At 45.4% G+C, this 24,352-nt stretch overlaps 4 protein-coding genes and 1 non-coding gene across 6 annotated transcripts; 3 read left to right on the top strand and 2 right to left on the bottom strand.

The window, feature by feature from the left end:
* Window positions 1-5: 5 nt before the first annotated feature.
* Window positions 6-1,633, top strand: LOC135346136 (ADP-ribosylation factor-like protein 1). The gene is made up of 6 exons (XM_064543653.1): window positions 6-138; window positions 273-410; window positions 471-521; window positions 684-826; window positions 1,054-1,232; window positions 1,431-1,633. The coding sequence occupies exons 1-6, from the start codon at window positions 135-137 to the stop codon at window positions 1,459-1,461; spliced, it is 546 nt and encodes a 181-aa protein (XP_064399723.1). The 5' UTR covers window positions 6-134; the 3' UTR covers window positions 1,462-1,633.
* Window positions 1,631-15,578, bottom strand: LOC135346110 (uncharacterized). 2 transcript variants are annotated; one of them, XM_064543624.1, is made up of 30 exons: window positions 14,992-15,578; window positions 14,535-14,717; window positions 14,168-14,252; window positions 13,869-14,109; window positions 13,543-13,693; window positions 12,411-13,471; window positions 11,891-12,196; window positions 11,616-11,734; window positions 11,219-11,518; window positions 10,717-10,822; window positions 10,222-10,411; window positions 9,935-10,064; window positions 6,802-7,786; window positions 6,633-6,750; window positions 6,245-6,415; window positions 5,450-5,954; window positions 5,174-5,314; window positions 4,966-5,109; window positions 4,743-4,912; window positions 4,142-4,534; window positions 3,885-4,046; window positions 3,637-3,772; window positions 3,290-3,544; window positions 3,066-3,181; window positions 2,878-3,010; window positions 2,587-2,687; window positions 2,410-2,521; window positions 2,229-2,347; window positions 2,061-2,176; window positions 1,631-1,887 (listed from the first exon to the last, which is right to left on the bottom strand). In XM_064543624.1, the coding sequence occupies exons 1-30, from the start codon at window positions 15,414-15,416 to the stop codon at window positions 1,724-1,726; spliced, it is 7,338 nt and encodes a 2,445-aa protein (XP_064399694.1). In that variant the 5' UTR covers window positions 15,417-15,578; the 3' UTR covers window positions 1,631-1,723. The 2 variants fall into 2 exon arrangements, with proteins under 2 accessions (XP_064399694.1, XP_064399693.1); XM_064543623.1 differs by having other exon boundaries at window positions 4,136-4,534.
* On the top strand, window positions 2,739-2,812 carry Trnan-guu (transfer RNA asparagine (anticodon GUU)). Its single transcript has one exon. It is a non-coding gene; the product is annotated as a tRNA-Asn (tRNA).
* On the bottom strand, window positions 7,935-9,444 carry LOC135346125 (TNF receptor-associated factor 4-like). The gene has a single exon (XM_064543641.1). It carries the CDS (start codon window positions 9,330-9,332, stop codon window positions 8,097-8,099), a length of 1,236 nt encoding a protein of 411 aa, XP_064399711.1. The 5' UTR covers window positions 9,333-9,444; the 3' UTR covers window positions 7,935-8,096.
* A 6-nt stretch (window positions 15,579-15,584) lies between the features above and the next one.
* Window positions 15,585-23,721, top strand: LOC135346115 (protein transport protein Sec31A-like). Its single transcript, XM_064543628.1, has 22 exons — window positions 15,585-15,795; window positions 15,859-15,948; window positions 16,020-16,133; window positions 16,238-16,451; window positions 16,661-16,849; window positions 17,104-17,271; window positions 17,539-17,832; window positions 18,102-18,314; window positions 18,374-18,448; window positions 18,544-18,703; window positions 19,169-19,306; window positions 19,409-19,491; window positions 19,688-19,783; window positions 19,970-20,096; window positions 20,417-20,522; window positions 20,912-21,128; window positions 21,181-21,618; window positions 21,801-21,953; window positions 22,568-22,678; window positions 22,987-23,058; window positions 23,210-23,252; window positions 23,416-23,721. Exons 1-22 carry the CDS (start codon window positions 15,683-15,685, stop codon window positions 23,550-23,552), a joined length of 3,351 nt encoding a protein of 1,116 aa, XP_064399698.1. The 5' UTR covers window positions 15,585-15,682; the 3' UTR covers window positions 23,553-23,721.
* Window positions 23,722-24,352: the final 631 nt, after the last annotated feature.

The following is a 24,352-nucleotide window of genomic DNA, read 5'->3' on the forward strand; positions in this document are numbered from 1 at the left end:
GAATGAGTGATCCAATTATCCGAAAGCATGCATCAGAGAAATATTAAAATCCACGTTTACCAACATTACATTGTACATGTAGTACTTTACTTGGAGACTGCTGAGACGTACTTATCAAGCCTGATTAACTGAGTATGGGTGAGTTACATAATTATAAAGACCTACCATATAATTGCTAGCTAGAGTCTTCGCTGCATATTGAATTTTGAGGATTTGTTCAAGACCTTCAACAGCTACACACTCACATTTATTCGTAATGCCTTAATATACAGGAGGCTTATTTACTCGGTTGTTTTCGGGGTTATGGGGAGCCAAGGAGCTGCGGATCTTGATCCTGGGTCTAGACGGGGCAGGCAAAACCACCATCCTCTACCGACTGCAAGTAGGGGAGGTTGTCACCACAATTCCAAGTAAGCTTTTAATAGTCTAATCGTGTTGTAAACTGTAACCAAATAAATATCTCTCCCCAGCAATTGGGTTTAATGTGGAGACTGTAACGTACAAGAACCTCAAATTCCAAGGTGAGGAGTGTGGCTCATAGCGTGTAGTGCCATATTATTTATTGAGTCTATAATTATATAATACTGTATATAATTATTACAACATTACGTTGCTATTATATTATTACGTAGTACATGTGCTCTACAGTCTTAATCATGTGTCTTTCTTCTCCCTATATACAGTTTGGGATCTAGGAGGTCAGACAAGCATTCGACCGTACTGGCGGTGTTACTATGCCAACACTGATGCAATCATCTATGTGGTGGACAGTGCAGACAGAGACAGGCTGGCCATCTCCAAATCAGAACTCGTCTCCATGTTGGAAGTGAGTGCAGCGCGTGGAGTAGTGTAGCTAAGACCGGTTTATTTAGCAAAAGAATCAGTGCTGTATAATCCCATTGTCACAGTTAACTATTTCCAAGTCAGTTTCTAGTGGCTAGAAAGCAACTTCTGTGTGATTTTCAACTACAATGACAAGTTTGTACAGTCTAGAAACAAAGTCATCTGTATCATCACCTCATATTATCATACCCCATTGTATTCTGATCACAGGAGGACGAGCTTAAGACGGCCATGTTGATGGTGTTTGCTAACAAGCAGGACATAGAAGGAGCTATGACACCCTCGGAGATATCGACTGCCCTGGGTCTCTCAGCTCTCAAAAGTAGGACGTGGGCCATCTTCAAGACCTCCGCCATCAAGGGGGAGGGGCTGGAGGAGGCCATGGAATGGTGGGTGACTAGCTGTTCTCAGTGATGACCCGGCCTGTACTATAATAATGCAAATTTAAGAACCCCGTTTATCATACATGTACTATATACTAATGCCACTTTAGCTAATAATATTGTACAGCTTGCGAACAACATTCTGTACTTTACACTTGCACGGACTGCTTAATTGATCATCCTCTTTAATTATTTGTCATTCAGGTTAGTGAATGCTCTGAAGGGAACCTCTTGACATCAGAGGAGGATACTACCCTATTTTAAATTTTTCATTTTCTACCATGGAATTGCACTAAATTTGATGGACCTTCCTCTCAGTTGTTATTGGTTACGATAAATTTGTGCATAATTATAATTATTCTGTGCTTTTGCTTATGATGAAGTCATTTATCTCGTTGACAATACAATGATAACGAATTATTTGCAATAATAAATCATCATTATTAATTGTAGATTACTTAACAAAAATTGGGAAATGTGGGAACTGCATGGTGGGATTATCCGAGGCCGTAAGCCTGGCATTGAATGGCCTGAAGCAGTTTTTTCTTGAGTATGGTGTAGGAGGGGTAGAGAGGGAGGGACATTCTCTGACTGCAGGTGGAGGCCACAGGGAGGGAGTCCACGTCAGAGCTGTTAATGACATCAATAGTTATTGCTATGGCTGTGTGCGTGCGTGTGTGTGAGGGGGTGGGGTATTAGTACAGTACACACGTATTGTAAACAAATACATACATAGTTATGTTATTACAGCAATGAAAGTAAACAGGGGATCGTGTACACTTACATGTGTATGGTATCATTATAAAAGTGAAAGCTGTTAGTTATATTGCTTACGAGTGTCAGCGTTTGTGAAATCTGAAGTTGCCGGGAGAGCTGCTGAGCCAGTGGAAAAGTAGAGCAGCTGCTGACGCTGAGTGTTGTTCATGTGTTTCACCACTCGCCAAAACATCCTGCATAGGGGAGAGTACTGAAGCCATAGCAACAACAGATGTGATAGTTCACCTCTCAAAGTTCTGTTTGAACTGGTTGGAGCCCCCATGTGTGTGGTTGAATCTAATGACAGTCTTCAGTCTTGCAATAGATATGTCCATGGAACCTCCAGAAAGCAGCAATTGAAAGTCCTGTCAAAGTTTATTATAAGATATGGTTATGTCTTACGGTCTTACAATAGTGTTGTCCTTACCTCTGCAGTGAGAGAGGAGAGTAGCTCTGGGGGTACCACGTCATTGAGCCCTTCTTTCATGGCCTCCAACTCAGCCTTCACACAGCCAACCATCGTGAACATGGCGTACAGTCTGCAAAAGGCAATGAAAGAAAATTAATGTGCACTGTCTTCTCATAAAATTCTAGATTATCTCACCTCACATACTCGTGGACTCTGTCTGGAGCCACAGGGATCTTGGAGCCACCTGGTATGAGATCCACCAACACTGGTTCAGAAAACTGGCCACTTAGTGGTGCCTGTTGTATGCGTGTGTATATAAAGCAAACTGATCAATGTCAATCCAACGAGCACTTGTGGCGCAATTGGTTAGCGCGTTCGGCTGTTAACCGAAAGGTTGCTGGTTCAAGCCCAGCCAGGTGCGAATGATTTTTTTCTTCTTTTTTTCTCAGAAGCCATACACAATAACTTTCTTAAGTTACAACTCACCTCGAAGTAACAGCCATAAGTAGCAATGAACTCTTCACTATCTTTTTTGTCCACCTCCATATCAACCATCATTCTTCTCATTCCTTCATACAGGTCAGCATTGTAGAAAGCCAGATCATGCCAAGCAACATCTCTGTGGAAAAACAAGGCAATCAAATACACAGTCTACAAGTTCAAATAGTCCTTACTTTCCCAATAGAAACTTGGCCACGTGCCTACACATAGTGAGGGGTATGTTGTACTTGAACCACAGGCAGAGGCCAAAAAATCGACCAATTGACAAAAATGTTGATCGCCGTTGTGCCTGCAAAAAACATAAGTTGTGATATCGAAGTGATAATTATCAATAATTATTGAAATTGGATGATGGGTAGTCAAAGGTACATGTAGCTACATAGAGACACCCATTCACTTTGAGGTTGGCAATCTTTGTCTGCGGTGTGGAGAGAGGGGCCAAAAATGGACATGGTGCATACATCCCCAGCTGCTCTGGTAGCTTGCCGGGCTGATGCAGGAGGCGTCCCAACTTGTTAATCGGGGGTTTGGTGAAGTCTGAGTTGATGAGGTCGTTGGCCAGAGAGGCAAAGAAACCTCTGTTCACACCTGGTCCCGAACCATCCTCCCCCTCGAACTTGACACGGATGGAAGAGTAATGGAACCGAGACATCTGTACACAGGAATGGAATCGGGACGTCTTAGAGTATACATGCACATAATAAAACCAAGAATTACGCTCCTTAAGACAGTATATTAACTCACTGCTAGTAACATGTCAAGGGAGTCTTGCAGAAGGTGCTCTCTCCTCACTCGGATGGAGAACGTGTTGGACACCGTCCGAGACCAGTCACGTGACACCTGAGACTCATTGAACAGCTGTGCCACCTGATGACGAAACCTGTGAGAGGGTATGCCAGGGTCAACGAGTTGTGTACACACTTTCACAAGTAACACACATACATATTGTAGTATACACGTGTTCACATACATGTAGCTAAGCCTCAACATACCTTGCCATCCTGCTGGCAAATCCAGCCTTGGAATTGAGGAAGTTTGACCTTTCACCCCCGGGCCCCTCAGCCAGGAAAATATGAGCAAATACACTAATGGCAGCACTCCACCTCTGGTGCACATGCTCAGTGGTCCAACTCGTGGAGATGGAACTAGGTACACTGTACGGAATCATCGGAATATGAAATAAAGCCTGGGGACATACAGTACATGCTATTCTGTAATGGATAACACTACACAAAACACTTACATGTACCTCGAGTCATTCCTTGAGTAGCTCACAGGCAGTATTTTTTTGCCAGTCTCCATACCGTCAGCCCCCACACTGTCACGCCCCCCACTGCCAAACAGCTGCTCCTTTTGTGCGTACGGCTGTAGTAGGTGTGGCTGCTTGGCCAGGGGGTAGGTCTCCACCGGACGATTAAACACTCCTTTCTCCTCACCAAAGAATTGGTCGTTTGACCGTTGAACTTCCTCCTCAGAGTTGGCACTCACAGACTCAGTTCTGGTGAAGAAGGTGACCGTTTCTTTCTCCTCTTGTGTTTGATCCAGTGTTGGCTGACTGGAGATGAGCGTGGAGAGGGGCTTCATAGGGAGGTGGGCCAGGAGGTAGAGGAGCCCGTCTAGACAGTACACTACATGCTCGTAGCTGCAAGAGATGGATACACACTAACAGTACATGTGTACACAGTACCAAATGCATGCACTGAACATTAGGAAACTACTGAATGCACTCTTTGTAAAAACTCCTTGAGAATGATTAATGTAAGCACTTAGCTACTCCACTCGGGATAGACAATAAAGCACTGAATGTCTATCTGTTCTACATGTAAGTACTTGCACGTAAGTAGACTCACCCGTAGAGGTCTAGTACTGGTAGACTCTGATGGCCGTCGTGCGTGTGAGAGCGAATGAGGTAAGCAATGTACTCGCTCGGTGTGGAGCCCACAAAACTACGTGATGTCCGTCCAGAGCGTCGAGCATTTCCACCTGGCCTGCCTCCAGTACGCAGTGACATCACATGACGCTAGGACAACACACCAATCAGAGTAAAAGTCTAACAGTCAAAGATTTACTTACCTCTGTGTCAAATTGCTCGCCACGTTGCAGCTGACCTTCTGCAACGTCCAACACACTGACCACCCATCCCCAAGTCTTGTCTAGCGTATCCATCCCTCGCTGAATCAACAGCTTACCAGTACCCAGCGGCAACGAGAGTGAGGTCTGGTGACAAAACAATAAGTCACATGATAGTCACATGCACAAGTTTGGGGGGGGGGGGGCTCACTTCAGTAGACTGGTTGTCACAGACATGCTTGGCAATATCCACTAAGTCCTTGACCAGCCTGGCAAATGTTCGTGCTAGAAACCCAGAGCCGAACCTGATGCTGGGGATGCTGGCCAACGGGATCATAGCCTCTGCACTGCCCTGCACACACAAGCAAAATAGATGCTAGCCAAACTATACAATCATACAATTATTGATTTTTCATCCTATTTCCTGCGTTTCACTGTGTCAATACGTGTATTAAAAAAGCACACAAAAGTACACAGCAGTCCCTACCAGAGTAATGTTAGCCATGACGTTCTGATGGTTGCTCCTGGAGCTGGTCTCCCCGATTCTCCGTCCATCCAGGGCCCAGGCGTACGGGTAAATATCCTCCAGCCTCTCATCATCGCTCTCTTCTGATTGGACGACAGTTTCGGCCTCAAAATGGTACATTGCCCCGGGCATTGGCGGGAAATCCTCATCGTCTGATTGGTCCGTGTCCAGATCCAGGAATGGGAATGGAATAGATTGAGTGGGAATATTGAAACTGTGTGGATCCACTCGTTCCACTGGAGCACTTGATCGAGACGGCTCATCCTGATCAGACATCTCGACGTCACTCTCCACCCCCTCACCACCCTCACTCCCCACACCTCCACACGGCATCGGAGTCAGGACTACACCAGTTGAGGGAGGGTGGTCTGCGCTGGTGTCAGCTGACTTGGAGGACCGTCCGAGAGCCGTACGAGTGTGGATGAGTCGTGACAGCGACTGAGGGGCAGAGCCTGGGGTCGAGGTCCTGTAAAATACAAACACAACATTTGAGTGCAGCTACGTACATTTCATATAAACTCTTATACCGTTTAGTTTGGTAAAATCCACCAAATCGCAAATTAAAACAACCACCAAATTTTCCAGTTATACGGTAGTTGTCTAATGCACAGTAGTTGCAGGTATTACACACATGTAAATGCTTACAACAATAGATGCAGTAGTTAGTGTTTACATCAGAGTTAGAGCTACACTACACTGCATATATGTGCCTGAATTACAACAATAGTCTAATACTATAGTTATTGTTCAACTGACCGTCTGGAGTACGAGGGGGTGTAGCCGTATGACGACGCTTGCTGATACTCTGAAGCCACTGAGCTGGCCCCAAGTGGTTTGGCCACACCCAGTCTAACGGGAGCAATGGACGCCTCGGCAGCTGCCACTAGACTGGCCACCGATAGCCAGGAGAACCGAGAGAGAACAGACCTGCAAGGGGGAGGGGTTACAACATGAGGGGACAGCCACAATGTAAATTCATTGTAATGTGGTTAGAGTATAGCGTATTTCTCAATCATTTCGGACACTTACAATGCACATGCATGTACGTGCATATCTTAGTATATAGTACTATAGTTATCAGGAAATGAACCACAACATACAACCCATGCACAAAGGAAAGAAGACATACACTCAAACCACTCACCATAACGTCTGTGAGAATTCCTTTGAGGAAGCCCCCCTCTGTGAACTCTGACCTCCACCGGCTCTGGATGATGATTGCTGCGAAGTATTGGCATCCGTCCAATCAGTGCTTCTGCCACCTGTGAGGAGAGAGAGAGTCATGTGATATGAGATGTGATCATGTGACTTACCGTCTGAGGGTCTTGGTTGTTGTGATGTTGCCCGAGTATTGTCAGCCCGACTGTGGTTCATAGCCAACACACGAACTGCTGACTCAACAAAACGACGACCAACTATCAGAGCGACATTTTTCTCCGTCAACTTTAAATTCTGAGCTTTAAGCCAAACAGTGTCATTAGTAAGCAGAGACAGATCGTTGGCACCGACCACAGACATAGCATTGTTCATTTTCCCCAGAATAGTGTCCACAACAACAGTCACGGTCTCGGCATCGCAATTGAGCAGGAGATGAGATGTGAAACTGTCGAGAGACGGCACAGAACCAAACACACAAGACTCACTAGAGGCATCAGTGGTTGGGTAAAATCCCAAGATGGTTGCCACGAGACAGGGCCAGTTGGATACGAGTGGCTGCAACAGATCCACACCACTCGCACTCATACCCTCCTTATTGCGACAGCTGCACTCTGTGTTGGTCATCTTGTACGCTTTCGGCTTGAGTGGTTTGCCCAGTACACTGGTCCGTGCTTCTGTTGTCGAGTTGTTACTAGGTAGCAGTCCTTCTCCAGACGTTGCTAATAGCTCAGGGGGGGTGCTGAAGTTTCTAACCATTTGCGAGAGGTCCATCTGTTCTGGCAGGTTTGTGAGGTACTCCGATAGACTGGTGTAGTCTGATATATTGGTGTAGGGCATTAGAGGTCTTGTTCTCTCCAACACATGCCTTTCGACGGGATCACTTGACAAAACACGCGCCAGAGACGAGGAACTATCTTGGTTGGATGAAGTAGGTAGAGTTTCACTGGGGGTAGGGTCACTGGTGGTAGGCTCAGACGATGACGACGAATTTTGCCCTTTTTTGACCTCTGCTAGAGCCTCGAGGCACTTGGTGTTGTGTACAATGGAGAAGAGTGTTGTTTCTCTGCCTCCTGTTGTGACCACGTCCCCCAGCGAGAGGAGCTTGGTGAGGAGGGTGTGTGCCAGGGAGGGGTGGGAGTGCTATGTGTGTGCAGGGGAGGGGGTGGGATTAATAAACGTACAGTTTTTCAATTCATAATTATAAGTGACATTTTACCGGTCCAATTTCATGAAAGCTTACAAGAAGCTCTATTAAATGGCACAATCAACCCACACATTTTGAACATACTAAAATTCAGAAAAAACCATGGACTATGAATTAATCTCATATTGAATAAGTATGCATACCTGTACAACATTGTATTCTTTACAATAATTATTTTATTGCTACGATTAATGTGCAATGAGTCAATGATAAAACTACACAATAAAGATTAGTGTTGAAACATTTCTACTTTCTGAAGAGTCCGTCAAATAGACTAAGTCCAGTTTGCTTCACAAGACTGACAGATACTTGGAAAGAGATTCTATTGTCTTTGATGTACGAAGATAGATCGTCAAGGGAGATATACTGTGAGAATCCTTGACCACGCTTGGCTCGTACACCGTCCTTTACGCAACCAGCTATCTCAGTGCTTAGACCTTTGGGAAAATTAACAAATCTCTCGTGATGAATGGAGCCGACTTGATCGAGAAGACAAATAGTTAAAGACCCTTCAAACGGCCACTTCAAGCCCTTGTCATTCTCTCCTTTAGCGATATACACAAACAGTGAAATGTGCGAGCCTTTACCGTCCATAATGCCACCACAATCGACTCGGAGTTGCAGCTGGTAGCCCCGAGGGTGTGAAAGAAAGTAGGGGCTGTACCACTCGGCATTATGTTTCTTTCGTCTGCTCACTTCCGTCACGGTGAAGGTAGCCGGGGCAACGAGGAGGGAGGGTTCGGTAGGTGGAGAGGCACACATTTTTTGCTCCAAAGGTGATGGTTTGGTTTGAGAAGATGAAGACAGCGTAGTCTTTAGTTCATCTAGCTGTGTGGTGAGGGAATCAATCAAAGATCTCAATCCTTGAATATCAGACGTCTGTGATTCTTTTAAAGCATTCATTTCGCTCTTTAGTGTCTCGTTTTCGTCCTGTACATGATCCAATTTTTCCTTCATCACACATACTTCCGTAGACAAAGTTTGCTTCTCCTTTGTTAAAGTGTCAACCTTCTCAGCAAGCCCTCGTAAGTCAGCATCTTTAAAGCAGGCGTACCAAGGTCTCTTTGGACAGAGCGATAACTTGTGCTCTTCCAGCATACACTTAGCCACCTGCACCCCACACGCCCACGGACAAGACACACCCACAAACTGACAGACATCCGACACGTGACAATCGAGACCTCTCAGTTCCCCTGTCCACTCACACCCAAACTCTTTGAAAACACAAGATACGGTCAACTCGAGAAGTTGTCTCTCAACACGTAAATCCAGTAAAGAAATGAACGTAGAACTACAGCAAAGAGGGCACGGTTTGGACCCCGACTTGATCTTATTTAGACAGGCTTCGCAGAGATGGTTTCCACAGCAGCCCATGAGATGAGGCCTCCGGAGTATGTCCAGACAAACAGAGCATGTGATGTCCAGGCCCAGAGGGGTGGGCCCTACCACCTCACAATGGAAGCCAAACTCACTCGTAGCCATCCCAGCTAGCTAGCTACACGTAGTTAAGTTCATACTAGCCACACTAACATCACATAAACAGTTTTGGCTATCAGATTACATCTATAGGAACACCCACATATTGTACTTGTGGAAGTAAAATTGTCACATGATGAATCATGAATATCGCATGTTTGATCTTTATCAACATACAATGGTATTTGGTATTACAGTGGAACCTCGATTATCCGGACACCTTGGTTACAGTCAGAGGTGGGCCAGATAACTGAATATGCCGGATAACCGAATGGATAAACCACGCCTTGATCCACCCACTTAATTGATAAACAGCAGTTGCTGCACAGTTGTTTGCGCATGCACTGAATTAAGCAGGCCTGTCTCCATGGTAACGGCTGCAATGCGCATTTAAGGAATACGCCCATTTTCTGAATTAAAATTGCCAAGCCGGATAATGGAGGGCCAGATAATCGAGGTTCTACTGTACTGACATACAAATACAACGCTATCCCAGGCATGCATACTCGTAACTACAGTTGTATGTACATATATAATACATGTCCCATAATCATGAGGGGGTATGCAATCACATCATGCACCCACTCGGCTACTGATTATACACTGACTTTGACTCCATTGAATAGCTCGGCCCCACTGGAGCACCCTCCTCTAGACTTGGGTTTGGTGTCAACATATCCGAGAGCCGAGGCCACAGTGGGCGGGACAGACTCCTCCTCCACATCAGCTAGCTGGACACTGCAACAATAGGGCAGACAATGATACTGTACACATAGTTATAGACAAAAGTACTATAAGCACCTGTAGTTGTGAGTAACAAAACAAAAAAACAGCACTCCCTAACATCGAAAGACTAAACACATTACATTACTGCATACACATCTGGTCGACTCACACTAAGTTGTTGGTTTGCTGTGACTGCCCAAAGCCCGTGTTTCGAGACGACCCAATGCTCAGTCGGTGACCTTGCATCTCCACAAGTGCTGATCGCAGCTGACTCACATCCGAGAAGTAGACCACACCCCTTAGACTGGTGGAGGAGGGGATGTGGTAGTTGAGGGTACCATAGGGACCATGACGACGCCCTACAAAGAGTAAAATAAACAAATTCATGTTTACAATTTTACATGCATGCACAGTTTGTTGGTAGCATTATAATGGCTGTTATAAGTAGCTTTGGCTTGACAGTACCACATGCATACTGTTGTTGTGGAGTATCTACACACGACAATTTAAACGATGTCAACACATTCAGAATTTCGTCCAGAGCGGAGTATATTAAAGGAAGAGAGAACTTGTATAGTATTTCTATTGGGATTCTTTCTATTAGAAGCCTCCAAAGTTAGCTATGATCGAGTAACCCTCATTCTTTGAAGTGCATTCAACTGACCTCTTATCCTTGTCCGCATGATGGAGGACAGTCCTCCGTCTCCACTCTCCTCATCTCCAGAACTGTCCGACGTCATCTCCTCCTCTTCCTCACGACTGATCACCACCTGATAGGAGGAGGGGGGGGCTTTGACGGTTTGTATATAGCACATCAATAATCATTAGATCTGCACACCATATAGTAATAGGCCCTAGCAACTGAATGCACTTTCCTGTAATTGGAGGTTTCTACACACATAATTCTTGGACTGCCCGTAACTTTAGTTTAGATCAACCAATTTCAAAACTAAAAAAAGCATTCAGTAGGTCTAAGGGAGTTACATGTAGGCCTATCACATGGTGTGCAAACACTCAATTTGACTACAACAAAGGCAAAAATATATACAGGCATACAGCCACGCACTGAAAAAGGCCTTCGGGCAACTACATATTATAACTCCAGCGTGCTACAAATTATAGTTTTTTGTTTCACCATTCACCCCCCCCCCCCCCCTCACACTCACCTTGTAGACTGATGGGTACCTGAGCTGAAACAGTCGCAGGAGGGCTTGTGCCCGATAGCTTGAGGGGATGTTGGTGACAACAAGACGACCAGAGGTGATGTCAAAGGTCAAGGAGAGGCTGGCAAACAGTTGTGTGAGGGGTGTGGTCTCGTTGGAGGAGGGAGGGAGAATCGAGGATTGTAGGAGGTCACCGTCCGAGAGAGAGGTCACGAAATCGAGAATCTTGAGAGCCGCACAGTAGTTCTGTTTGGTAATGGCCGAGTAGAAAGGGGTGTGGCCAAATGCATTTTTCGATTGTAGCTAAGGGGCATGAAACATATACGTAGTCATGTACATAAAGAGGCTGATACACTGTACAGTAGCAAAATTATTGTTTCAAAAAGATCACTTTACTCACCAGCTTGAGAATGTGAGGTCTGACGTGGGTGCAGTGTAACAGTGTCTCTAGAATGGCTAGTCTCCGCCCACTACCACACCCATTTGAGAGGGGGAGGGTCGATGACTGCACATGATCATCTACATATGTCAGTAGGGTTTGTATAATTACACTATATACAATGTAATTGCAGAGAGTTGAACAAGTTACGTACATGTCCATGTAGATATGTGTCTATTGGAGGCAATAATTTTGAATCATTTATAAGTTGACATTGGTACTCCATGTCTACCCACCTTCTCCCGGTCCTGATATCTCACAGCAGATGTGTAGGATGTTGGAATTGTGCTCAATGCACTGAAACAGCTCCTCCACATCACACGGTATCTCCACACTCTTGGAAGTGGTTGGCTCGATCGTATCCAAGAACACCCCTCCTGCAGCTGACTCCAGCCGAGGCCTCTTGGAGACAGGGACCTCCTTCTCCTCTGAAGAGTGCTTTCTCTTTGGCTTAGACTGGTCTTCTAGGGAAGTGAGGAATGAATGCACAGAGGGGAGGTCACCAGAGGTCACCCGTGACAGCAGTTGCTTCATTCTAGGAACTGGAAGGGGGGGGGGGGGGTATGAAGATTACAGTCTAGTCATTACATGTACCATTATTCAAAGCATTTGCAATATGAGCTTCACAGTATGCACACCACTACTAAACATCAAAGGCTGCATGTACACACACATTATGAATAGCGAAATATTTACATGTAGTCACTAATAACACATAATATGCATCATTAATTAGCACACACGGAAGAGACTCACCGAGCATGACCAGGACAGCTGTCTGGTCTCTGTCCAGTAGGTAGGAGCGAGAATGGACATAGCTGTACGCTGCCGATAGTCCCGTCTTGTGGTCGGGGGTGTGGTCTGGTTGTAACTTGAGTCCATCCATCAGCGGCAGTAACTGTCCGTTTGTATCCTTCAAAAACAGAAGCTGTGAGTTGTGACAGCTTACAAACGATGAGGTGTGGCCCTTGCGACTAGTTAGTCCCCCCTCAGACGCTGACAGGCTCTCCTCCGATACAGTCGAGCGCACCGGCTTCGACCCGAGACCCAATGCAACGTAGGAGGAGGTACCAAATGGCCCGTGACTAGCTTGTCCAGAGCATACAAGGAATGCATTGCCATTAGAGGCATTCTCAAGTAGTAAGGAAGGACCTGAGTTGGTGGTATGAACGGCCAGAGGACGGTAGCCGTGGATGATCGATTTTGATGCTTCTTCAACAGGTGCTACGGGTGAAGACATGAGGAGGGGTGTGTGTTGGACCACCCCCGCTATATGCTGGGAGGAGTTTTGGTCAGAGAGTGGGTGAGTCATAGAAGAAGATGGTATAGGATTTAGACACAGTTCCAATTCGGAAGTTTTGAAGACTTTAAGAGAGGTTTTGCTTGAGGTGGCATCTCCTGACACGTCCACGATAGCTTGGTGCTGATCTACGGTCACCACTTGTCCTAACACAGCTGGGGAGTCGTCCAAAAACACCACATCAGACAATTTCCAAACGTCCAGGCTCTCGAAATTAGACAAACTCTCAATGTCTTTTAGAATAGCAGAGGCACCAGATGATTTTGAACTTTGGCCTTCCAATGGCGGGTCCTTGTAAACCTTGATGAAAACAGAAGACCGTGATTGCAATCCGCTTTGCTCGACTATGGTTTTGCCGATGAGGGGTGTGCCGGTGGGGGAATGGCTATAGACAACAGTGTCAGGGCCACATGGAGGACCATCCTTGAGCTTTACCAGGGAACCGTCAGTAATCGCTCCCCGTGGAGACATTCCAGGGGGTCTTGAGTTACGGCCTAGTGGCTTTGGACAGAGACCCCTGAATTGTTGAATACACACAAAAACAAATTGAATTTGAGTAAAAATTAACATAATTTTAACAACACTTACCACCAGAGTACACGATCACTGGCTGTGGTAGCTATGGTGATGAAGCTGGATAACGAGAGAGAGGTCACAGGGTCATCTTTGAGTTCCGGGAAGGCTTTGGCTTCGTGAGATAGGGACGTGATTAGCGGAGGACAACCTTTACCAGGTACATCTGGACGAGAGAGACATTGACAAGATTCATACTCATTCAGATCTATTTCTATTCCAAAATTTGCTTTTTGTTCGCCTTTACCGAACTTTTTTCAACTACTGTGTAATACATGTACTGTACGGATGGTATAAAGTGCTGGCTACCAACAGGACAACACAGAGATATTGCCCCTCACCTCTAAGCAGAGAGTCATAGAAGGTTGCCACCCTCCCTGTCTCCGTAACAATAGAAGCACGCACTCCTCCACTCTCCATCAGTCGCACACGCTCCCCTGTTAGTCCCAGTGAGGCTGTGAGGGGGTGGGCAGTCACACCAGTCACACTATCACACCTCCACGAACACAGCTGGCCCTCAGAGTCGACCAATAAGATCTCAGAATGGAGCATGGCCATTGCAACAAACTTCATGGAAGAATCCTGCAAATGATGAGTAACATTCTCACAGCAACCGTGAGAAAACAGTAACTATAACTACCTGACACGCCCATTCCAGTGTTCCCACGTCCGGCCATCCCACTTTCTCCCTCAGGCTGCTGCTCTTACCCGCTCCAGTGGACCTCCTGCAGAGTGTGCGTGTAGTCAATATAATACATGTACGTAATAGCAATTGGATCACTGTACGTCAAGTTGTGTAAATAAATTACCGTACAGTGCATTACATGTGGTGTTGTAGCAATTACATGTACAGCAAATGTTATTCTTGAAACAAGATCTTGTATGGTTTTCAGTTACATCAAAGCAAACAGACATTATTATCCGCAACATGAGGTTTATGTTAATCAAGCACTCTCTATGCAAAATTATGACAACAGACAAATAGTTGCTGCTGAGTGAGGGGTCACCTGGAGGTGGTCGCCCTGGCTGTGAGGGGGGACGAGTTAAGGGATGAGTAGGGTGGGGGAATCTCCGCTGTTGATAGGGGGAGGTTGTCATAGTAACTCGGGTTCCTATCGTAGAGGGTGCCAATGTAGATGACGTCAGAGACTCGATCAATGTCCTCCTCAATGGGGTACACAGGATGGGGACTGTGAGAGGGGAGAATATACTTGTCAAGAGCACACTAATGGTCTGACAGTCAAAAGGAAAACTAAGACATAAAGGAACTGAACAGCCGCCAATTAGACTAGGCTGACAAGATCGTGGCTACATCAGTAGTGTGTCTAGGTGTTCAAATACATCAAGCAAAGCATGTTCCCAATCCAGTACACAAGTCTAATGACAGTGCACACTGTGTGGAGGTAGCAATGAAACCAGGAAACTCTAATGGGTGTGTGGGGGGGACCAGCTCCAGGAACTTACACTCTATGGGCGGTGTCTCCAGTGCCACGCCCACTATTCATCTCGGACTGCAACTGGCGGGCATACTCTGCATCACTCAGCTCCTGAAAGGAGGGAGTGGTTCGCTGTATGGAGTCCAAAACACTCCGATCTCTTCGTGGGGGAACAGTCGATGAAGTACACCGTAGCCTGCACACACTACCGTCCTTAAGAAGCCAGGCAATGAATCGCGAGTTGGAGGATATGTCCACGACTTCACTGGCTGGGATGTCAGTCAGAGAGTGGAGATCTTTGGTCCACGATTGTAATGGTTGTGACACACATAATGGAGTGGGTGCTTTCTTCTCTGCTTTTCTCAGACCTTTAAGAATTTTGGATTTTATCTTGCCTGGGGCATCTGAGGACTTGATATTTACGCACAGGATCTTGATGTGTTCACTTGACATGGCTAGCTTTAATTATTTATAAACTGTATAATATTAAACTTTACAAAGCTAACAATATTAAAGTGCTGACTTCAGCAAAAATGGTCCACATGTACCGTCAATGCTGTCACATGTATGTCACAGGTACTTAATTTGCGGTCACTTTGATCTGCTGCTGTCATGTAAACCGCGTCATAAACTAATACAGGAACAAAGAGGTTATTGTATCAACCACATGGTGCGTGTGTACGTGTATCTAAAAGAAAGTTGTGCTGCTGAATTCAAGAATGAAAGTCAAGGAACTGTCCCGCATAGCTAACGTGGCATGGAGCCCTTCGTCTCTCAACAAGATTCACCTGGCTTGTGGCACTGTAGCTCAGCAACTGGATGCCACGTTCAGGTAGCTAAGCACTATAATTATACTTCTTCACTCATAATATTATTACTATTAACATATTGACAGCACTAATGCCAAGCTGGAGGTGTTTGATCTGGATCTTGCTACCTCTGGACTGGAAATGCCACTAGTAGGAGCAGTTGACTCTCCACAGAGGTACACAGGTTTCTTCGATAGCGTCTTTGTCTCCGTATTTGATATTATAATTATTGTGTGTCTGTGCGCAGGTTTCACAAGATAGTGTGGAGTGGTCATATGACGGATGAGCCCAGTGGACTCATCATTGGAGGCTCTGATAATGGATTACTGACAGTGTGGAGCGCTGCAAAAGTAGCCGCAAGGTATGCCCTCCGTTTATTCTATACACCATCACCCTCACACACAGCCATTAGAGATTATAAAATACCATCTCCACACACATCCCCACACCCACCCACGCACACAGTTCATCGGACGATGCTCTCGTTCATCAGACCTCACAACACACTGGAGCAGTCCGTACTTTAGACGTTAACCCTTTCCAACCTAACCTCCTCGTCTCGGGCGCTGGAGAGTCGGAGATCTTCATCTGGGACCTGAACAATCTGACCACACCCATGAGTCCAGGAAACAAGATCCACCCCCTCGAGGACATCAGTGGCGTCGCTTGGAACAGACAGGTGCTGCAAATATTAATTTTGTCTGTCTAAGAGCACTTTTACGTGTACACTGTACGTCGTATAGATAGTTTTGTATAGTTGTGCATGCAAGGTAAGTTCCTAGTTAGCTTTGTGTAGGTGTACATGCTATAAGTTCCTTCATGTGCATGTGTTACAAAATGTGGTTGTGTAAATGTATTGAGTATCCATTATTTTAACCCCTCATGCAGGTACAACACATTATGGCGTCTACGTGCCCTGGGGGCAAGTCGGTGGTGTGGGACCTTCGTAAGAACGAGCCCATCATCCAGGTGACTGACTCGAGCTCCAAGGTGCGCTGCAGTGGCATTGCCTGGCACCCTGACATTGCCACTCAAATGGTCACCGCCTCCAGTGACGACAGGGCACCCATTATTCAGGTGGGCAGGGCTATTGGAGTTAATTTTGTATAAGTCTACGTACAATGTACTGTACTTGTGCGATGTATTACAAAATAAGAGAGCCTTAAGCATTGTGAAATTAAGGAGATCACATAAAGTTAACGTGTATGATTCATGCTGTACATTGGATTTCTCTTTGCTATAGAATTGTTAAAACCACTGGGCGGGGTGAAATTTCTATACACCATTTAGTCAGAAATAGGACTACTGTACATGTATTGTACTCATTTCAGATGTGGGATCTTCGGTTTGCCACTGCCCCTATGAGAGTGTTGGAGGCCCACTCCCGAGGAGTGCTGTCTGTTGCCTGGTGTCAGCAAGACTCTGATCTCCTCCTCTCAGCAGCCAAGGACAACCAGGTCCTCTGCTGGAACCCTAACACGGACCAGCCAGGGGGAGAGGTGAGAACTGTAGGCTAACATTGAAAAGAAAGTGGGGGGGGATACAGGGAAAGAAAAGGGGAAAGAGTGGGGGGAGACATGCAGGGAAAGAAAAGAGGAGAGAACACATAAGGTTCTATCAAGAGTGCATGGATTATTCGTGTACTCCTGGTTCTATGTACACGTATAGCTGCCAATCACTTATATACTGTGCATGTATGTATTATTTTTATGTTTTGTAAAAGTACAAGCTAGTATTATAGTAGCTCGATCTCTCTTCTCCTCCAGGTGGTGTATGAACTGCCTGGGACGTCTCAGTGGATATTCGAGTGTGGATGGTGCCCTCGCAATCCTGCCATCATCAGCACCGCCTCCTTTGATGGTCATGTGACTATGTACTCCCTACTTGGTGGAGGGGGCGTGTCCAATGAAGTGGATCAAGCCCCTCCTACAAAAGTGGACGCTGACGACGTATTTGCTGGACTAGCATCGGCCGCTCGCGCCCAGTCTGTTGCCAAAGAGATAGCCCCCCTCAAGATCCCCCCTAAGTGGCTGAGAAGGCCGTGTGGAGCCCGCTTTTCCGTGAGTGTACCGTATATATAGTCAGTGGTTGTAATGGGTCAGTTTTAAATTGTTGAATGTGAGTTTTAGGCAATACAAATACGCCTATGTGACATTGGGACATGGTCCCACCTCACAGTTTTGCAGAGTAGTAATAGAATACATAAGGTATGTACAGTTTCATAGCATGTACAGTAATTATAGTACACGTACATAAAATTGTGTACACACAGTATGCTCATTGCATGTACAGTGACACTTATAACTATACTCCCTCTCCCTTCCTTCAGTTTGGTGGTAAGCTGGTATCGTTTGGCAACACGAGAGGACCCAACACTCGGAAGGTGGTAAATCTGAGCCAGGTGGTGACTGAGCATGAGCTGGTGCAAAGGTCAAACAGTCTAGAACAATCGTTGTCACAGCAACAGTTCGGGGAGTTTTGTGAGAATAAATCACAAGACAGCTCCAGCGAATATGAAAAAAACCTCTGGAACTTTTTAAAGGTAAGCAATCATCCATTATCTTAAAATATGTGTGTATGTGTATGTTATGTTTTGTTTAGGTGACCTTTGATAATGAGCCACGTCGCCAGTACCTACGGTTGTTGGGATACGATACTGATGAGCTGGCTAAAAAGGTAAGGTACCGTACGTTTAATGTGAATGTATCGTCGGCTAATAATTGTCGTATATGAGTGATGATGATGGTGTGATCTCCTGGGTACTCCTGCAGTTCTCCACCTGGACCAAGATAAGTGGGGGGTCGTCCCTACAGTCTGCAGGGGGTCTAGATGTTAACGAGCTCTCTCAGAAGCTGGCCACCATCCCCTTGGAGGGGGTGGAGCCTAGTGATACCTCCTCCACTGCCCCCATGTTCGGCTCTGAGGTGGACGGTGAGTGTGTGTGTGTGTGTGTGTGTGTGTGTGTGTGCGTGCGTGCGTGCGTGCGTGTACGCGCGCACGCCTTCTATTGATGTTCATACACATCATGGTACAACTAGAGCACTGAAGTGCTAAACCCTCGGCTGTTGACATGAATAACAATAAACATGCACTGTGGGCTAGGAATGGGTATCACAGCAATAGAAATGGCAGCAAACCACAATTATGTTTATAGCTTTTTACTTTAGTGACCCTTTTCCAATGTTCCTGGTACAGGATCACTTGAGCTGCAAATACGCCTAAACTGCCTTGCCTAAACTGCCTCGTGCAGCTACATGTAGCTATTGCCAACATGCAAGTTCTCTGCTTTACTCAAAATCACAAACAGACAGATAACCAATCGACTACTATAACCCGTGGCCGCCCAGGGTTCATAACTGTGTATCTGTGATTACACTATACATGTACCCCTCTCAGAGACTGTGTTTGATGGTCTCTCCAATGACCCGTCTGCCCAACATTCTAAGAGGGCCTCCACCACCACCTCCGTCCCCCAGGGGGTCACCCCACCCCCTACCATCATCATTCCTGACTTCTCCATACCAACCAACTCTGGTGAGCCATGACCATACCATGAGTAGTTGATTCATAAGGTCAAGTTGGAGTTGTTACAGAGAGTGATTTTATTCATCTCATTCTTTGCCTCTTGTCCTGCAGACACTGATGGCATGCTGTCCAAGGCTCTTCTGGTAGGCAACTTTGAGGCTGCTGTGGACATTTGTGTCAGTGTGGACAGAATGGTGAGCACGCACCCATACACACACGGGCCGCTCTAACTATGCGCATTATGTCCAGTCTCCTTTGAGCTAAATGTACACGCTCTATACAGAGACAGATATGTACACTATTTACTGTATGTAATGTACATATATACATGTATCAACTGTTCCTTATCCCTGTACATGCCACACACACCCCCCCCCCCCCCCCCCATAGGCTGATGCTCTCCTTTTAGCAGTGGCCGGAGGATCTGATCTGCTCAAGAGGACACAGCAAGTCTACTTCCAGAAGAACCAGAACAAGGTGTCCAAGGTGAGCACATTTACATGTACACCACTGTAGTAAAGGTTTAACTCTACTCTTTCAATTCAAGTTGTACACTTTTCTCTCATGTTTTTTATGCGCCCAAAATTGATATTAGTTTGAGCTTTCAATACTAAAATTGGCCCTACAGAACTTGAGATACTTATGTCCATTCAAACTCTCCCCCCTATTCAGCTGATATCAGCTGTGATTGGTCGTAACTGGACTGAGTTGGCACGAACTGCTAGTCTGGACAACTGGAGAGAGATCCTCGCAGCACTTGTGACATACGCTGGTCCAGAGGAGTTTGCCTCCCTCTGTGGTGAGTGGTCCTATTCATATCCTATTCATGGTTGGTTGTGTACACGACAAAATACCATGATCATTAATTTTACCTAAAATGAGAAATTTGGTCATGTTGCAAATTTGAGAGTTAAGCATCCCATTTTAAAGAGCTCCTTTTAAGCTTTCAGAAAATCAATTAACAAAAATTATAGCTGCACACTAGACATGTACAGTCCCAAAGTGTCAAATCTTAACTTTTTTTCACAAACGGCCATAACTTTAGTTCTACCGCATCTATTGATGTGTGTACAGTATTGTGATAATGAAGCTGGATGGTTTTATATTGGGCATGTACAGATCTCCTTGGTGACCGATTGGAGAGGGAGATGGACGGGGCCTATAAAGACAACGCTGCTCTCTGCTATATCTGCTCTGGGAATGTGGACAAGTTTGTCCAGTGTTGGTGAGTCTCATTAGCTCTGTTAATGTACTCTTACATGTGCCATTTGCCTTAATCATGGTCGACACGTTCATATCACATGTTCATGTACTGTATAAGAATACCCCATATCTTAGAGTACCGCATAGCGGGTAATTTTCGTGGGGTAAAAAATTCGTTTAACTTGAACAGCGGTGATTTTCATGAGTAAATAATTTCGTTTGCTTCATTACGTTCACTGCATTGCATGCGTTTATCATGCCTACGTTTTCGTGGGTAAATTTTCAGCGAGGTCAGCTTGCTTACGAAAATAACAAATTTTTACCCCACGAAAATGACCCGCTATACAGTAGCAGTTTTACTACAGAGCACAACTATTTAAATGTTACGTACTCGACTCTCTTGCCTGACAGGTCAGCTACTTCTGGTGGAGGCAATGGTATGGCTCTGCAGGACCTTGTGGAGAAGGTGGTGATCCTACGCAAGGCTGTAGAGAGGGAGAGGAGACAACACACCACACCCACCAGCCAGGCCCTCGGCTCTAGAATGATGGAGTACTCCAGTCTCCTAGCATCTCAAGGCTCGCTAGAGATAGCGCTCAGGTACCTGCAGGAGAGCGGAGAAGCTCAGGTGAGTGTCATGTGACTTGATCATGTGACTATTATTATTGTGCCATCTATAGAACTCTTGTGCTGTGCTCTACGATCGGCTGTACAAGGCGCAGAGGTCAAACTTGTCTCCGGCTCCAAAGTTTCCCTTCCCGTCTGTCAATGTTTCCCCTCTTCAGCCAGTCTCTAAGTTAACCCCTTCTGAGCCAAAGCCATCAAGCAATCCAGCCACCATGAGGTTAACTTCTGAGGCCAATAACTCGTACAACACTGCACTAGGTCAACCGGGCCCTTCAGTAAGTCAGCCTGGCTTTGTTAATCGCCAAGTCCCAACTAACCCTCCCATCACTCAACCAATGTATATGGCCTACCAAGGAGGGTTATATAACCCAGCAAGTGTGGTCTCATCAGCGCCCCCTCAAGTTTCTCCACCCTCTCAGCCGGTGATGGACCAGTACAACACTGACACTGCTGCCACCTGGAACGATCCCCCTGCCCTCAAAACTAGGAAAGTGAGTGCATCGCTACATTCTTATTAGGCCTATTAGGGTGTACATGTAGGTGTGTGTGTGCTGCTCAAAATTCAGGCAGTGAGCTGCCTTTGTAAGATATACAGTAAAGATCTCTCTTGGTATACGTGTACACAATGTATTGTTATTATAATTATAGCAGTAATCAATTTCTCTCTGCACAGCCCCCCGGCTCTGTCCCTGGTCTAGCCCCGATAATGGCCCCGATAATGGCTCCTGTGATGGCCCCCATAGCCAACCCTGTGCAGCAGCCCCTCCCACATTCTCCACCCACTCCACAGGACCTGCACCCCCCACAACCATCACCAGTGCAGCCAGTATGTACACACACACACACACACACACACACACACACACAACACAGCGTAATATTTCACTCATTGCTACTCATTTGCTTTTACTGTAATCCATGGGACCCAGTGGATAGGCCCTGATAAATTATTCTTTTTCCCCATTGAAACATGTGCCTATATATAATCATAAAAATTTGGCATCAACAGTTCAACACAGAACACAACTGACACAAGTTATACTCTCAGTGTTAATTATCTCTTGCTGATTTGATATAATTATACTGATCCTTTCGTTTTTGCCATGAGGACGTCGTTATGCAAAACTTAATGAAACCATCTTTACCAAAATCAATATTGATGCCTTATTATTTTTAGATGCATGTACCTACATGTGTAATATATTACAGTGCCTACCAGTGGAGCTATAAAGTGATAATAATATATTAATTGGAACTATTGTGTTTCACTGGGTAGTGAACATGTACACGCAACTTTTGATAGTTTATGCTCTCTTTGTGTTATGCACACACACACACACACACACACACACACACACACACACACACACACACACACACACACACACACACACACACACACACACACACACACACACACACACACACACACATACTCAGACTCCTCCTCCCCCGGCTGTAGAGAAGGCTCCCATTCCCCAAGAGCATGTTCCCATGGTGCAAGCATTTGAGGGCATGTTGGAGAGATGCAGAGCTGCAGCTGCCAGCACTGTAAATAAGTGGATTCATATAATTTTTGTGGCTTTGTTATTGTATTCATATTGTTGTAGCTGCAAGGTAGCATGTGCTTACTAGGTTTATCCCCCCTGGAAATACCCCCTATGGAGACATGCCTCTTTGTGGTGGTATCTCCCTGGGAGACTACCTAGTGTGGAAATACCCTTCTGAAATACCCCCTACAGACATATATGGGTGGGGTGTTTCCCAGGGAGAATACCACGTAACCTACTGTACATACATTATCTGATGCGTGTACATGTTGTGTGGCTTCACCCTTTGTCGACCATGCACGCACACAGGCTGTGAAAAGGAAGCTAGACGACATTTCAAAGAAGCTAGCCATTCTCTGTGACCTGCTAAGAGCTTCTCAGGTGAAGCAATGTCTGATCAGCTGCCTCATGTTCAGTGTAGGGAGCACCTCGAGAGGCTAGTGGCCTACTGTGCTTCCCTTTCCTGTGTTGGGATAATGATTGATTGATTGGTGTATATTTAATGTGTATATAATTATTGTCCCACATACAGCTGTCTCTTGATGTACTGCAAGGTCTTCACGGAATAGCTCATGGTATGACAAATTTGCGAGCACCCTTGTAATCATTGTACATGTATCAACTTATTTTTTATTGCCACCACACACACAACACACACACACACACAACACACACACACACACACAAACACATACACACACACACACGCACGCACACACACACTCACACACACTACAGATGTCCAGAGTCTCAACTACCCCTCAGGGCTGGCTAGATACACACAGATGGTGTCTGCGGGCAATTTCTCCGAAATCAGCAGCTTCATGCCGGGTCTCAAGGCTCTCCTCCAGCTGGGCTCCCAGCTCAGGGTCTAGCCACCTGTATAGAGGGACAGTGGAACTGTAATAGTGCTGTGTTATATGAATCAATGAACTGAACAATAATTTAATGTATTGTACATTCTACTTTCTATCTCAGAAATAGTTTTGAGATTATTATTTTGTGCAACTAGAGGAATCAATGAAGATACTAATATTATCAACAGCCACTGCTACCTTGTGCATTTAAACAATCATTCAGTAATGAATATCTTGCTGCACGCTTGTAATTGTAGCACTGAATAGTGATCAGGCACTTGTGCAACCAAACCACAAACAATACTATAGTTGTGGTCAAGACTCAAGTGCTCCACAAGTGTGTGTTGACCACAAATGCAAACACAGTGGTGTTCAAGGAGTAAACAGCACTCAAGCTTACCTCCATTATGCTCTGATGAAAGCTAGCTAGACCACCATGGCTAGGTCTGCCTTGCCATGGGTAACACATAAATAATAAAAATAATCTTCCCTTCAGTACATTATTCCCTTCAGTACATTAAATTTTCATTATGAGGAGGTGATTAAATCTATTTATTTAGCGAAAACACCAGTCAATAATATTTGCTAGTAATATTTCACTCTTTGCTTTTACTGTAATCCCTGGAACCCAATGGATATAGGCCCTGATAAATTATTATTCTTTTTCCCCCATTATTCTATTCGAACATGTGCTAAAAATTGACATAAACACAGCATGCACACAACTGACACAAGACATCATTGTTCTACTCACAGTGTTATTATAATTATCTCTTGCTGGTTTTTGATATACCGTATATCTTCTAATTTATCGGACA

The sequence above is a fragment of the Halichondria panicea genome, chromosome 13, assembly GCF_963675165.1.
Source record: "Halichondria panicea chromosome 13, odHalPani1.1, whole genome shotgun sequence".
In the NCBI taxonomy this organism is placed as follows: domain Eukaryota; kingdom Metazoa; phylum Porifera; class Demospongiae; order Suberitida; family Halichondriidae; genus Halichondria; species Halichondria panicea.